This window comes from Apis laboriosa, unplaced genomic scaffold (genome assembly GCF_014066325.1).
Source record: "Apis laboriosa isolate Shangri-la unplaced genomic scaffold, ASM1406632v1 scaffold229_cov158, whole genome shotgun sequence".
In the NCBI taxonomy this organism is placed as follows: Eukaryota; Metazoa; Arthropoda; class Insecta; order Hymenoptera; family Apidae; genus Apis; species Apis laboriosa.
The window spans coordinates 142,117-159,307 of NW_025222413.1; the positions used below are offsets into that span (position 1 = coordinate 142,117).

The 17,191-nt window shown below is 32.0% G+C and overlaps 1 protein-coding gene and 1 long non-coding RNA gene across 3 annotated transcripts; one reads left to right on the forward strand and one right to left on the reverse strand.

The window, feature by feature from the left end:
• Positions 1 to 549: 549 nt before the first annotated feature.
• On the reverse strand, positions 550 to 15,882 carry LOC122713083. Of its 2 annotated transcripts, XM_043933222.1 has the most exons (8): positions 15,373 to 15,882; positions 10,336 to 10,543; positions 9,997 to 10,189; positions 5,031 to 5,347; positions 2,755 to 4,391; positions 2,284 to 2,679; positions 1,404 to 1,789; positions 550 to 1,071 (listed from the first exon to the last, which is right to left on the reverse strand). In XM_043933222.1, the coding sequence occupies exons 2-8, from the start codon at positions 10,446 to 10,448 to the stop codon at positions 718 to 720; spliced, it is 3,396 nt and encodes a 1,131-aa protein (XP_043789157.1). In that variant the 5' UTR covers positions 10,449 to 10,543; positions 15,373 to 15,882; the 3' UTR covers positions 550 to 717. The 2 variants fall into 2 exon arrangements, with proteins under 2 accessions (XP_043789157.1, XP_043789156.1); XM_043933221.1 differs by having other exon boundaries at positions 2,284 to 4,391.
• On the forward strand, positions 954 to 5,127 carry LOC122713084. The gene is made up of 3 exons (XR_006346451.1): positions 954 to 1,087; positions 1,392 to 1,491; positions 4,977 to 5,127. It is a non-coding gene; the product is annotated as an uncharacterized LOC122713084 (long non-coding RNA).
• Positions 15,883 to 17,191: the final 1,309 nt, after the last annotated feature.

Sequence of the window (17,191 nt, forward strand, 5' to 3'; positions counted from 1 at the left end):
AGTAATATGATTTTAATTTACTCGACTCAAAATAATTCTTGCTGAGATCAAGTCTCGCAAAAATGAGAATATGATACCATTTTACTGATATATTGAAGACCGATATATTTCAGATGTATGGTATATTTCTCCGAATTAAATGTAAATCACTAGTATTGTTATTAATTAATAACTATATATATATATATGTATATATCGATATATTGGAGCATTTATCATCATCGATTTTTTCGAATTAAATTGTGTAAAAACTTAATACACGTTTCAAATGGTTTCAAATATTTTTCTAATAAAACAAATATTCATAATGATAAAAATAGAACATATAATAGTATCACTAGCATTTACATTTTCGTAATATATAATTTAATATCTTTTATTTATTTCTTTCTAAATATTTCCATTTAAGTCAAGTATGTAATACAATATTTACACCTTTTTGCTAACTGGTGTTTCTTTCTTAATAAAAATAAAAAAATAACTTATATATGCATATATATAATGTATAATTATACATATAGATAAAAAATTCTTTTCATAAATTCATTTTTATATACTTTTTTAATCTCTTTGGCATCTTCCTATTTAAAATTACATCATTGCCATTTATTAATTATCAATTTATTAATTTTCGATTTCTCCATAACTTAAAAAAATATTTTATATCCTTAAAACATTTCGATTAGATCAAATAGGAAGAATTAACATTAAGAATCATCATGGTAAATATCCTAGTCCAGCCTCGAGACTAATGGAACTCTTAATGCTGGAGGCATTACTAGCTCGTCTACTGATCCTATTCGAATCAGCCCCGAAGACTGCCGCGATTTCCGCGCTTTTCTTGATGGAAAGGGCTTCGTGATGCGCTCCAGATCGACTGGAAGAATGGGAATGACATTTCTTATTCCTGTCTGCGCCGCCAACGTACACCAAACGACCCTGCGTGTCTCTGGCACTAACGACCAACACTTTTTCACTGTCCGACGATTGTTGAGATTTCCGATCTGGATTGAAAAGATCGTAATCCAGGGCGAGATTGTTCGAACTGCCATAGCTTGATGACGACTGCTTCTAAAAAATATACAATGTAATTTTACAGTTTAATTATTTTATCTAATTTCAATTATTCGATTTCATTTTCTTTTTCAGGTATCAAAATACCCAAATGAATTCTTTGTATTTGAAATCTTAAATACTCGAAATTCTAAGAGTTTAAAGTAGATAATTTTTCAAATTCTTAAGATTTTTTCTTCGAAATTCCAAGCATCTGAATTATTATGTCTGAAATTTGAATTTTAACGAATCTAATATCTTTTCTTCAAACAAATAAAAATCTAACTTAATTTCTCCATATAAAAATTTAATTACATCAACAAATTTAATTTTTATAGAATTTGACATACCTTGAGTACATCCAAACCTTGAGAAGGCGTTCGACCTCTCCCTGTCTTCGTCGCTCGTGCTCTGTCTGGACTTCCGGCTCGGCTTAAGGTACTTTCATAGGGCACGATGCCCCTTTGCCTCAGTTGTTCCAGTATCGTCGGACGAATCGATTGTCGGGCGCAGTAACACTTATTGCTCTCGGAGCAGCTGTCGGTGTCACACGAGCACACCACCGTGTTTGGAGGCACATGAGGCTGTTCCGGAATTCTTCTGGACAACGAGCAATAACATTTGTCCGCCGATACGCAGGTGCAAGACTCAGAATCGTAACTGCACTCGCTGCAACTCACGTAACCACTGCTGCTCCTATTCGCGGCAACGCCTGCGCTTCTGTTTAATCTTCTACCTGAAGAATTTCAACGCTTTGATAAATCTTTTGTGATATTTTTTTGAATCTATGTTAAATCGTAATTGATTTTCAAACTCTATATAAGTTTTTCATTCGAATTTTCTTTCATAAAATTCAAAATTTTTAAATATCTACATTTTTTTCATATTATCCTATAAAATATAGGTGTTCCAAATAATTTTCAGTGATTTAATAATTGTCACTTCGTTTAGTTAATAAATAATTAAATTAGAACTGAGATTTATACAATAAGACAGAATAGAATATTTGTGTGTTTAGTATCTTTTAATACGGATAAAATAAATTTTAAAAAATGTAAATGCAAGTAAATTTAAGCATTTGAAGCGTACAATTGTTTCTCAAAATGACAAAAATTTTATATTCATAAAATATGAATAAATATGATTATACGATAAAAGTTTTAAAGATAAAGTGACAATTATTCGAACATTTATTTTTCTAAAGAAATAAGAAATTAAATATTTATTTACATGTATCACTGTCCTCCGAAGTAGTGTGGCAAGCATTTTTACTCGTCCTCCAAGAAGACCTTCTCTTCGCCAGCCTGCTAGCCAATACGCGGTTTCTGTGATTGTTTCTGACATCGCAGGAAGAACTGCTACCGAAACTATCGTTCAATCTTTTTGCAGGGAATATGACGGAAGTGAATTCTGTCGGTCCACCTTTCAGCCTCGACACCGACCTCTTGATAGCCCTGCCAAGTAAGCAGGTTCGTCGATTCGATCGTCTTCGTTGCGGTCTTCGACGTCTTCTCATTATGCTCGCTGACCTCTGATACAACTCATCCTGTGTCAACGTCGCCGCCAATTTCAACAAGAACTCTTTATACAATGGTTTCAAATCGTTGAAGGACATCCCTTCGGGATCTAAATGAAAAAGACAATATAAAAATATTACATATATATTGTGGGTTATTTTCAATTTTATGGAACGATAATTACCGATAATAGCTGCCAAGATGTCGTCAACACTGGTCAGGCCTTCCTGGTTTCTAAACTCGTCGAACAACTCTGTGAATCCCAGAGGAGTGCCACCTTTGATGCTATTAGGCCTTCTAGCGCTTCCAGGATTCAAAAAGCTTCCTCTTCTAGGTAACTCGACCCTGGTCATCAAATCTCCTCGATCCACGTCGATATCGCTTTGAGATCTCTTCAATTTGCCTTCTTGAAGATTCTTGGTCGCGTCTTCGGATCTGCTAACGGGTGGCTCGCTACCAGCTCTGCTCCTCTTCCTGATCCTCGGCTGATTATACTCGGATAAATCCAAATTCGACGTGGAGTCGCTCAACTGTTTCTTCAGAGGCTTGTCCATAGTGACCACTCTGCTCACTCGTCTTCCGGATGTACATTTCTCCTGGTCCCTCGATCTTCTTCGTTCCACGGGCACGGAATCATCGAAATTTTCCTGATTCAATTGGTAAAAGTCACTTTTGCGAGATCTGCCGAAGAAAATGTCCTCCTGGGAACTTCTTATCTTCCCTTTCTCGAGTTTGTCGGTTCTACTACTCTGAACATCCTCTTGAGCGAGACTGTATATCTTGTCAACGTCTTTGAAATGATCTTCATAGAGTCTCTCCTTGCTACCTCTTTTATTCGCTCGCTCGTACAGCGAGTTTTCTTCGCTCTTGCAAGTCGGTTTGTCCTTGATCCTGTCGTGGATCAAAGCGTTTGATTTAGGAGATTTATTTGAAGAATACGTCTCTTGACTCTTGGAGATATCTTTCGAAGGGATCAGTTCGTAGGAATCACGCGTCTTTTCGTACATCTTGTCCTTGATGCTTTCTGATTCCTTATCGGGGCTCTGTTTCTTAAGACTCTCGTTTTTCCCTGCTTTTCCACTCACAGGACATGTCTCGTATCTATTGGAAACAGTCTCGTACAATCCATTAGCTCCGATATCGTAAATTTTACTCGAGGATTTATTAAAATTGTCCATTTCAATTTTTTCCGATATTATTAAGTCCGATTTAGTTCCAAATATCTTGTTCTTCGAGTTTTGCCATTCCTCCTTTTCAGATACCCTCGAATCGAAGTTTTTCTGGATAGAATTGAAATTCTGGACGAGCGGAATCATTTTTTCCTTCGGAGTCTCTCTTCTCCTTCCTCGTGCCTCCAAAATATCTTCTGCTTTCACGTCTGAATTCTTTTTCTTCCTTCTCGGTGCTTTTTGTAATTCCGATGGTTTCGAGGTTTCATCCTCCGTTACCGAACTGGACACCGAGATCTTCTTCGTTCGTGGAGGTCTTACAGGATGCGAAGTAGTCGGTTTAACAGATTCTGCTTGCAAAATGTTCGTTCTGATGCCGAGTCTGCTACTTAGGCTGGGTTTTCTATCACTGGAGGCTATCGAAGCTAGGCTCACGCAACCAACGCCATTCGTGTGCCTTGGTCGACGTCGATTCGCATCGAGATCAGCCAGAAGAGCTCTGTAGAGGGTCGCTGCTGCGGCCACCGCGTCGTCTTCCGTTTTACAGGCGAACGCGTGACACTCTAATAATCTCGTTGCACCTGGTCGTCGCATTACTACAGCGAATATGGGTGGATAATTTTCCGCTGTCGTTTTCAGTCCACGCATTGTTCTGGAAAGGATCGACTTCGTCAACAATTTTTTTTTCTCGAAGAAAATATTTTTTGTGTTTTGGAATTAATTAGCCATTTGGTTACTGATTAAAATTCATTATTGATCGATATTGATCGAACAAGTCAGCGATTACTTATCGATCCATTAATCATTGGTCAGTTGATTTGATTGTCCGTGCCAATTCGTGGTCAATTCGGTAGTCAATAATCGAATCAATGGTCAGTTTAATGGTCATAATATAAAAATATTTATTATGTTTAAATATTTAGAAGAAAATTTTTTTAATAAAAATACGTGTTTCGATATACGAATGAAAGAAACATTTTCAGTTTCGTAGGAATTTTAGCAAAAGGTTTAACTCAACTGAACATTATTGTCTTCTAAACAAATTTCAATTATTCGATATATGATATAAAATATTTGCTTAACCGATGCTAATTAATGAAAAATAATAATATCTTTAAATATAGAACGATACAGCCAACGACAATATCCCATAAAAATTTCTCCATTTTTGTAATTCCAAACGATTATACTTCTTCTCAAGGTCATTGTACTAACACATGAAAAAATTTAATTACAGGTAACCACGACGCCATTAATTTCTCCTCGAGACGCTTTCCATCGCGATGCTCACCTGTATAAGTCTGCGTGCTTCTCCTCGCCTGTCTGGCTCTGCTCGTGATCGCCTACCAACGGCAAGAAAGCGTGATGCAGCTCTCCCGATTGCATGCGTTTACCGCGTAGCCTCAACGCGCTCCACACGGCGATTCTGCGAAAGGGGTTGTTCTTCTCGCAGGCGTCATTGATGCGAAAAGTGAGCCCTCGTCTCGAAACCTCGAGTTCCGCTCTCACGGAGTCGTCGATCCTTTCCAGAAGTTGACGCAGAGGCTCTTGGAGACCTCGAACGCTGGCTACACGACCACCTACTGGAGCTGCTCCCATGTATTTCACCTGAGTGAATGAGTAATAATTTGATACAAATAATTTCCCTTTTCTAAATTAAAAGATAAGATTTTTTAATATTTCCATATTTTTTTGTCTCATTTCTAGCCGCAGCAATATAAACGTGCCATATTTCTTACTGGAAAATAGAATTTGGATATAAACGCTTACTTTTACATTACAATTATTTACAAAGTATTTGTTATTGCGTGTCGTATTATATGTTGAAATTAAAATGAAAAAAAGACGGATGAAAAGTGAAAATGAAAAAGAGTGAATTAAAAATATTAAAGTAAATTAAAAAATGTAGTAATGATTATTGTTATTATATGTTATGATATGGCTATTATCGAAAGCATCAAATTAGTTATCCTAATGGTTATCGTATATCAGGCAGATATCATTAGAGTGAAAAATGATAATGGATCTATTAAAAAGATAGCGAGGCGCGCGCATTTAAATAGCGGTATAATGAAAGTTCATTAAGATATAAATATCGCGTAAATTATATAGACGAATCGATGGTATTATCAAGAATTTCATCGATGCTGATTAAGCAGAATCATTGTAAAATCGTTTTACGATGTAATTGTTTGTTGCATATTTTCAATATAAAAGTGAAATGAAAAATTATTAACGAAAAAATTAGATACCCTTGCATTTGGAACTATATATAAAGAATATGAATATTATGAATTTTTGAATATTATTTTTAGAATATTTCGCGGAAGAAGCGAAAAATATTGATAAGAATTAACACATTTGATTAAGTGCCATCGTTATAAACATTTGTGATATCTTTTGAAAAATTTATTTCTAAAGGACAGAAATGTTAATGGCTCTTAAAAAAGAGAATATTTTTTAACGTCTATCGTTCAATATATGATAATTTAGATAGTGAAAAAATGAATTTTTAAAGTGTGCTAGACGCAATGTGACACACTTTTTTATTACTTCAACAGACTTTATCCGTAACTGTAACAACGAAACTAGTTTGCATATTGGGACAGACATCTGCGGATGATGGAACGAATAATATATGATAATGGCTTAAATTTAACGCTGATAAAAAAATGTTATTGAAATATTTCGATTTTTTTCCAATCAGCAAAATATTAGTAAAAGAAAATAACTCTAAGAAATTATTTCATTTGAGAAATATAAATAATAAAATATAAAATAATTTAAATCAATACATGATGATTATTTCAATAACATTTAGCCAAAATAAGATAATATATTATTTTAATCACACTTTATTTTCTTATTATGCTCTGTTCTATTCGCATTTTTAATAGGAATCACAATATTTTTAATTAAAATTATTTTCAATGACGACTGCAAAATATTTTATTTTCAAATATATATTTTATTTCAATAATGCTTAACTCTACCCTACATTACATTCTACCTCTTTTCAATCCAGTATACACAAGTATACTTCCTTTCTCCAGATCTTGTACCCAAATTTCTTTCTTAAATATATACCGTGCATCGAACCTTCGACCATACGTGAACTCGTTCTTCCTCCATGTTACAAATTTCCCTACAAACCCACTTTCCCAGTTTCCTTATCGCTTCGTCGCCGTTTCAAAACCAGAAATGCGATTGCACTTTTTTTTTCTTTTTTTTTAAATTTACAGTAATCACAATCGTGTTATCTAGAAAAGATGATAAATTCAAATCACTATGGAAGAAATTCCTTTCTCAATTTCAAGATCGTATAATACTCTGGATCGTGTTGAGGCAATGATCTGAGGCAATGATCTGGCCTCGGCGAGGCATCATCGCGGATGGCGCAACGAAACGATGCGGAAGAGGGAGAGCATAAAAGCGGGGCAATAAGAAAAATCCGCATACCTATTCGTGGCAACGAAGGGGAATTTTTCAATGCTCCGAATACATAGTCCAGCCTAGTCACGCTTCGTGAATCGTGAATGGAATGAAAGTGATGATTAAAAATCGTTGGGACCACGGATACCTGAGAAAAGTACCCGTGCTCTTTTGTCTTTGAATATTTTAATTGAATACTTATTAATATTCCTTTTTTTCTTTTTTTCTTTTTTTAGTAAATTAGATTTACAATTTCATTCGTATTCGTCAAATATGGATTTACATTGAGTTATATTGTAAGTTATGGATATGTGAGATACCTTTGGAAGATTTTAGATACAAAAATATCGCTTGAGGCTTATTTATTAATTTATACACGATTGAAGTTTGTGTTAATTAAAATGAGATAAAATGTAGAATTTCTGTCTTCATTTTGCTTCATCTAACATTAATTCAATTGTTTTGAAGAATCAGTCTTTCATAGAGATGTCTCACGAATATATTAACAACATTTCATTTGATGAAACATGAAAGATGTACTTCAAAAAAGACAAAAAAATATCATTTATCGTTTGGATAAAAGAATCCTCTTTTATGCGAATTATTCATCTTTCTAAATAAAAAGTTTTAAAAAGACATTGAATTAATTTGTTTTTAAGATTTTAATTAATATTTATAATAAATTATATGTTGGAAAACTATTAAAAATTATTTATCTCGGTTGTAAATACTTTTTTTTATAGATTTCTACAATTTTTAGTATTAATAATGTATATGTACGTGTATAATCATATAGAAAAAATTTATTAATTCATTTAACGAAAGTTTTTATAGAAATAATTTTAATTTTAATTAAAATATCGCGCTGATTCTTAAAAATCGAGAATACGAATAACGAAATAAAATTATTTTCACGAGGAAAAACTGTAAATCTCGGGTAATAGAAATAATAATATATCGTATGATTTCATATAGTAGAAAGTAGGTATGTTTCGGTGATTCTTTATCCAAACGAAAGCATGTAAAAGTTTCAGTTTCTTTTTCAACCATTATATAAACAACGCAAAATATTTTTCATCACTATGGTCAAATTATATATCGAAGGACTTATAGAATTTTTATAATTTTAAAATTTTGTAAAAAAATTGTTCGCTCATACGGTGACTGAATACGCACATACGACTTGGACTAGATGTTCTCTTCAGAGAAATCAATTTTGAAGAAGGATGTGTATCACGATATCACGCGAGTTAGGAGTTAAAATTGTTCAAAAATATCGTTTCTATCTCACGAAACAACCTCGTCGACATATTTTCCATCGTCTCTTAGACATTAGGAACGATATTCGCCTCTTTCTCGATGAAAATTTCGCTCAACCGTGTCGCATAATTAGTAGTACACAATATTAAGTGTTACGACGCTCTTAATCTCTGCTGACACGTTTCGTTCTACCCTCATTCGGCCAAATATTATTTAACATACGTCTCTTTGATCAGATAAAAAAAATATAAGAAGAAAAAAAATATAGATATTTTTAAGATATTCTTCATGATTACTGGACGAATACGGAAATATTCTTTAGGATCATCCACTTGAAGTAAAGTTGGGATCGGTTTATTGAAAATTTGAAGTTGATGTTGAAAATTATTATCATTTTCTTCAACATTATTAGAAAAATTTGAAAATCAATAAAAATCCATATTATCGCGTTAATTGTAGAAAAAGGAATTGATAATTAATGATATAATTTTCGAACGAACAAGTAGTACAACCAATTATACTAAATCTAAATTTTATTTCCATTCGAAATTGCTTTGCATTGAATTATTTTTTAAATTTTTCATACATGAAAGAATTTAGAGTAAACCATGATTAAATAATTAATTGAAATATTTAATATATATTCAATTAATTTATAATATTCTATAGTTGTATTAAGAAACTTTACAATTTTAATATCTCGTCGTTCTCATTCGAGTATATTTTCTTATCTCGAATAGAATTGATCTAAAAGTAAAATTGCGAAAAGATTTTTTCATTCATCGTCCGCACGAGTTTGATATTTTCTTGGTGAAGCATAAAGCGATCGACGCGTGTTTGAAGGCAATTTTCAACTCGTGAAGTAGGTGAATACATGGCCAAGGCGCGAACAGCTGCGAACTCGTCTCGAGAGTGGAACGAATGATCGTTCAGAGATTTTTCTCAGTACTTAGGGAGAGGGATGCGGTGACGAGGCCGTATGGTCAAATTAACATAAGTGAAAATCTTCTTTTTCTTCGTGATCCCGTCTAATTGCAGTGAAATCTTTGCTGCGATATACGTTTGGCGAATTGCATATACAGACTTATTCTAAAAATATTTATTTTAAGAAAATCAATTCGAATTTTGTTCTCGAGAAATTGAAATTTTTTTCGTATATTTAAAAGTGAAGAAACTAGAAGAAGATGAGAAATTTTTAAAAATTGAGCGAATGCTTTCATACTGACGTTAAATTCTTAACAATTGAATTTATTAAAATATAGAAGAAAATTAATAATTACAAGATTCTGAATTAAAATATTTACCCATATATTCATCGTTTAATCGTATATATACAAGATGTCATTTCAACAAACATGTAAATTATTTATTGCATAAAAAAAAAATGTTTCGTAGAAAAGTTACATAATATTATAAGGAAAAGATAATTTTTCTTTGTAAGTGGATACAAAAAAATATATATAATTAATGTTGTTAATAATAAGCGTCATTATCATTCGAGTTCATGAGAATAATTATACGAGAATAAAAATTATAAAGGAAAGTAATCAATATGTATATGTTACCGGTAAAATTGCAGCGACGCATTCTTCGGGTGTTCCGCTTTCGGCCTCCACCGAGGCGAACATCGCTTCGATCCGCGCTTGTACGGCGCTGTTCACCCGCCTTTGCTCCTCCGCCCCCACGTTCTCCACGTAATTCGAGTTCACAGTCGATACCCCACCGTACCATCCCCCAATGTTGGATCCGTAAATCGATCTACAAATCAATAAATGTCGAATAACATTTAATTCCTTTAATTTCTTTTGAATATTTTATTATTATTATTTCTTTTCTTTTTTTTTTTTTTCTAGGAATTTGAGATTTTGGAATTTAAGAAATCGAGAAGCATTAAATTTGTGTACCTGGAGTCCTCGAAAAGGGCATCAATGCGAGCTTTGCTCCTGAGAGAGCATTCCGAGGCGGGACCAGCCAACCGGAAGCCATCTTCGTAACAGGACATCCCCACGCAAGACATTTTCAATTTAAATTATATTAGAATAAGATCCACGTCTTGCAGGCTCCCTATGGCTTTTCTCTTGGTTGTATTTCTATACATCGACGTCATTCGTTCTGAAATAATTCAACAAATGTTTTTTTTTTTCGATAACAGGTAATTATCTTTCATTATAAAATTTTATCATTTCAAGTATTGATTACTTGATTATTGATTGCTTATACATTGTTTTAGACCAATTATTTTGAATGAAAAGCATGTCTTCGATGGTAAAAAGTAATTTGATATGAGCAGAATATTTTGGATACACGTGCAAAGCATTTTAAATTGGAAAAATTTCAATCTTCAAATTTATATACAATTTTAATTGTTTAAAAAATTTTTTAAATATTTGAATTTTATTAATTTTCTTAGAGAAAGAAAAATTTTCACTATTCATTTCCTGGTGTAAAATAATTTTTTTCGAGAAAGAAAGACAATTTAGCGTAAGAATATAAAAATAGATGGTTCGATCTTCAAAATGAACTCATGAAGATTATTGTACGACTATTTTTCACAAAGTATTTATGGTCAGCAATATATATTGATGAATCGACTTTTTATTAACAAGAAAAAGAGACTTGATTATTAACGATGATTTTGACTATAATTATTGACTATTAAGAAATAAAAATAAGATAAGAAATAAAAATGTCAATGAACTTTTGAACATCCAATAAGAAGTTCACGAAGATAAGTGGCGGTGAAAAAAAATTCGCAGGATTGGATTGTGGAGATCTGGCAAGGATCTCACCTCGTTTCCACGGACACTTGCCGCTGATCCGCAACCTGCGTTAAATTTATGCGAGAACAAACCGCGTCGGACGTACTAGCAATTAAAACTGTAATTGCAGGCAAGAAAATTGGATAAAAAAGACTTATCCGATCTTCTCGATGGACGCCTTTCAAAGTTTCAGTAAAAGTGATAGCTCCTCGTAATTTCACCCTTCGATATCATGCTTTTAGCCATGAATATCCATCCTATTCTTAATTAAGCTGCAGGATGATTTTTTTGGAACAGATTCTTTTATGTAATATTTTTAACAGGTATATTAATTTGCAAAATCTTCAGATCTTATATTTTTCAATATATTTTTAGGAAAAATACTACTAGTAAAATTATTATAATTTCTATCAATATATGACACATTTTAATCCTAATTTATTCAGCTGTATTGTGTATCTAACGTATATAATAATTGTAATGAATTGTGCTTTAAGTACTTTTAGATTTATCTTTTTTTATTTTAAATTTTTTATTTAATTTTAAAAATTTATTAAAGAAATTTAATTTGTAATTGTTTTATTTTTAATTTCAAATAATAACTTATGGTATAGTAGAAATTATCTTGAGATGAATAATATAATATCAACGTGATCTATACATTATTATAAAATTTTAATTTTCTTTGTAATTTTTTCAGAATTTCAATATCAATTTTTTTATGCAAAAGATTCGATATGTCATAACTATGCGAATTAAACTCTCAATGAATCAATGAATCTCGCTCAATTTCCTTACGGTTTGTGTCTGATCGTAAATCGTAACTAGAACATCTTTGCTATTGTTGCATCAGCGAATTCCAAAGGAATTTTCACGCTCGCAAGTTCGCAAGTCACACGAAACCTGGTTTAGAATGGATAAGAAGGAATTATGTTTCGCGAATCGCAATTGTTTACCGCGATAGAAATCGCGAATACTCGATAGAATTATTGCATGCATGCCATCGACATGAACACCGCTCGATTTTCACTTGGCACTCGCGTTTCTTTTGAACGTTGAAGGTCTATCGGGGAAGAAGCGATGCAAAACTTGAATTTCACCATGTGCGATAACATTTTTTAATATCTACATAGTATTTTTTAAGAATATAACTTCATTCTCAAAAGAATGGAAATTGATTTATAGAGATATCTTAATTTTGCATCGGTAATGCTTTATAATGATTCTTTGAATCGTTTTTTTATTTTTACAGAGAATACAATGAGCTGATAAGAATAGCTATACAAATTTCGTATTGTGCCATGATAAAAAAAATTGGAAAACTTTTTCAAAATATATAATTATAATACTTTATTCATTATTTTAAGACATTTAAATTAATCAAAATAGTAGAAACATATAAGGAAAAAATGAGAATATTATTAATTATTGAAAATTTGAATTACAAAAGAAATATTTTTTCAAAAATACATGTATAGAAAGTTTCAGATTATTTTTGAGACAAATGTTAAATTAAGTCAAGTTTTAGACTCTAGTAAATAAATCTCCCTAAAAATATCGAATCACATAACTTGATAACATTCAGAAAGTAAATTTATCTACTTTTTGTGATCAAAATCGTAATAAGAATTGTTTCTTTTCACTTCCAAGTGATTTGTATAAATGCAATTCATAAAAGAACTCAACCACTATCTTCTTAATCAATCCTCATCCAGTTATCCTCACCAAAATTGTGAATGTCATTCAAAAGCCAATAAAGAATCATTTCCTTCTGAGGTGGTGTATTGAATCATATCAGAATCCGTTCAGAATAAGTCGAAGAAGAATATAATATACATATATATGGTAATTATAATTTCTAATTTACAAATTCTTCTGAAAAACGAAGCTGCGTAAAACCTTGTACAGTTATTCGGATCGACTTTTCTGAAGGTGGCTATCTTCTCAACTTGTGTATTATGGAGAATAACTGTCGCTGACACGAGCACTTAAACGAAGCCCATCTGTTCGTATGTTCACCGTTGCACGCTCAAGTCGTGACCGATTATCGAAAATTGGACAATTATTCTGTTAATTGCAACAAACGGGAACGAATTTTAAATTTTGTTGTACGTCTCAAATATTGGGTACAGATTGGGTACAGCAATTGGGTTAAATATTATTGTAAAATTTACAAATAATAGCAGATCTATATTAATGAATTTTGTGTGACGGATATAATGAAATATAGTAATGATATTTTAATTGAAAAATTATAAAGAAAAAGTATCAATTACTTAGAAATTTAATTATTAGCTTGTTAATTCAATAAATTGTTTATAATTTTAATTGATAGATTATTCTTACAAAAAACAAAATGGCTCTAATTATTTTGTGATCAAAATCTTAATGGTCGATATGCGACCATAGGATTTAAAGAAAGTCGCATATTTTTTAAAGAAAATGATTTAGGATGATTAGGAATATTTAATTTTTCAAATTTTATTAATTGAATTTAAACCAATACGAGTCATGTTTGTTTAATCAATACGAAGATAAAAAGATTAATTTATAAGTGGAATCATACATAATTATGCATTGCAGTAAAATACAATTAATAAAAAAAATATTCAAGATGAAGATATTGGAAGAACTTAATTGAATCGTTACTTATCTCGAGTTAAAATTAAATACGCGTCTTAATTGTCTATTTAACAAGCCGCTCAACAAGATTTCATTTTTAAACGTAACTCAAACAAAAGAATGGTCCATAAACTTGAACGAAATCTATTCACGAGACATTAACTTTACTACTTTTTCTGTATTCTTTATCAACTAATTTATCAACGAACAATATTTTTTAAAACTACTACATTCTTATCGGTATTCTATATAATATATACAAATGAATTTAGAAATATATAATATAAATTTTTTTAAATAAATAATTTATAACAAAAAAACGATGAATTGACTGAATTGTATATATCATTTTTATTGTTAATTTCTTAATAATCTTCTAATAATAATAATTTAATAAATATAAATCTAAGGTTAGAATTTAATAAAATAAATATAATAAAATAAAATTATATTATATTATATTATATCAAAGGAAATATACATATTATAGAATACATATGTAATTAATTAGGGATTGATTTATCAAAAAACGATTTTATTTTCCTTTTTTTTAAATATTTTCTCAATTCACTAAATATTCTATCTATCATTTTAATAAATATAAACTTTGGAGTAATTACAAGATAAAAACCAGCTGCTGCTTATTTAGCCTCTCATCTCTACGAATGACGAAGTATACATCTTCCTTCACGCGATGGCCGGCAAAGGCAGCGAATATTAAGGTCGACAAATGGATATCACGTGTCGACGAATCGCATGAAGAAGCTAGTAGTTTTCTGATTTAAAGAGTGTGGATCGTTCAAATTACAATTACCAAGTTTATGGTTCGTTTCCCGGCCGAGTTCAGTCTGATGAAAATCGAATAAACAGACGGAAGTTACTAAAACTGGTCACACGAAACTGTTTGCGTGCGAAGGAAAATCGTGTCGAATTCACTCACTCGCTCCTTCGAGGTGAAAATCTCGATTGGTCGGATAAATCGGAGAAAAATGGAAGTCGAAGAAAATAGAGTTAAAAAACGAATAAGGTAATCTTTGCGAAATTGAGTAAAAATTGAAATAAACAAAACATCATTGATTTCCTTTGTCGTTACTTATCTTTTTTTTAAATAAAATTTGCATATTTTTACTCAATTTCTTCAAGAACTAATTTTTTTAAGACTAAAGAAAGATAATTATTTTTTATATTTTAATGATATTTATTCAAAGAATATTTATAAATTTTATTAAACTTTATTCTCGTTTTTTTTTTTAGAAATATTCTTGAATTGAACAAATTAAATGTATGAGAATTACTATTGTAATCGAATTATTAACAATGAAAATGATATAAAATGTAGTGTATGTGAATAATTATATGAATAATATTATTATACAAATAAATAAAGGAACATCGAATCTTTCTCTCTCTTTCACTTACATTTAAACAATATTTTTCACTCTGTAACAAAGAAATTATTATCGAGAACAAGAAGAAACTATTCTTAAAATCTTTCTTAAATTCTTTTAATGACACGTGATATATAACTATATATATATATTAAAATTTCATTCCACTTACTTTCCCAATCGATTCCCTTAATCTCATTATTGCTAAAAAATCTTCAAACATAGAAATATCCAAAATCCTCTGGAGAAACACCGGTGCACGCCCACTATTAATTCCATCGTGAAAATCACTCGTCGATCCACAATACTCCAGATTCTTCCATCTTCTTCATTTATCAAAATTACACGATCCTTTCGACGAAGAAAAATCAAAGCACAATTCTTCTTTCACAAACTTGGATTAATTGAACTCGCTCCCTTTAAAATCGACGTCCCCCTACGTCGATTGGCGAACACACAGAAGAGAACATTGACGAACGACCTTGGCCGCGAGTCGATCCGGATGACCGTCGACGTGAAACTGCCGGGGATGTTCCGCAGGAGAGACTCGAGTTCTCTGGCCAGTGAGTCGGCTCCTCCACGCTGGAACGAGAAGGAGGAGGAGGAGGAGGAGGAGGAGGAGGAACAAGAGGATGAAGATCGACGGAGAGAGACTTTCTGCTCTCCTCGCGGTGCTCCATAGGAAGGGTGAACGTCTGCCCCCCCCTCCCCCCACCCCCCGCAGCTTTTTACCGGAAACCTCGTCTCGAGACACATGGATGACACGTACGCATCATTTTGATTAATCGGTTTACTATCGATCTTTATTCAATTTCTGGAGATATGACGCTTGAGAGGGATAAGTAAATAGAAAGTTGTGGTTTAGAGGGAAAATTCTATTTTTGGAATTCTCGAGAGAGTGAAATGATTACATCGTGTATGAAGATATTCATTTTCTTTTTGTAATTCTTTTCTTTCTTTCTTTTTTTTTTTTTTTGATAATTTAATTAATTTAATTAAAATTATGCGTTAAGAACGATCCGCGAATTCCAAGTTTTATAGAATTTTCTCCACTTTTTTCTTTTCTAAAACGGTTTTCTTTTTTAAAAGTAGGATACTTTGGATTATTAGTTTTCAGAAATTTGAAAGATAACGATTAGATATTTTTGCGTAAGAATAGTTATTCGAAACAAAAAGACTGTAATATGTATCCCGTAATTATAATTTATCTAAATTTGTGCGTTTTAGCGAGAAGAAATTCGACAGTGCTGGCGGGAAAGTGGGTCGAAAACTAGTTACGTATATTATGCAAATTACCCTGTATTTAATGTGTAATCATTATCCAAAGGAAATGCTTAAATTGCTAAGGAATTGAAAAACGCACGATACCTACTCATTACCATTATAATACTAACTCAAGACTAACTTATTTGCATCGAAAAGAAATTACAGGAAAAGACTGCTGACTTCCCCATTATTCCGTATAATAAAACATTAATAAAAATAATTGCTGATTTTCACGAATGATCTATTAAAAAATCGAAACTCGTTCAGTGCCTATTACAAATTTTCACTTCGCCTTTTAGATCTATTCAAATCCACGCGATCGGAGCGAAAATTAAAAAAATCTAAGCTTAAAAGAAGCATATACCTCTCAAATTTCACGCGATTGATTCATGAAGCGAGACTATTCGTATTCGTTCCAAAGATCGATACGGGATCACGTATAACGAGATCTGCGTGTCGTTTTGTTACACGTTACATTGTATCCAGTGACCAATATTTTTACTCCGATCGTGAAAGGACGGCTGGGGTCAAGGGAACAAGAAGAGAAAAAAAAAAAAAAATACGAGGAAAGAGGATGAGAATGAAGGGAGAAGCTGAGCAACCGCAGTCTGGATTCTCTGGTTTCCATCGCTGGTCCTCTTCGACGTGGTAACGCGGTAACCGATAACGGTACCGTGCTTCGACGGCGTTCACCAATGTGAGAGTACTGTTATTCCAACGATGCA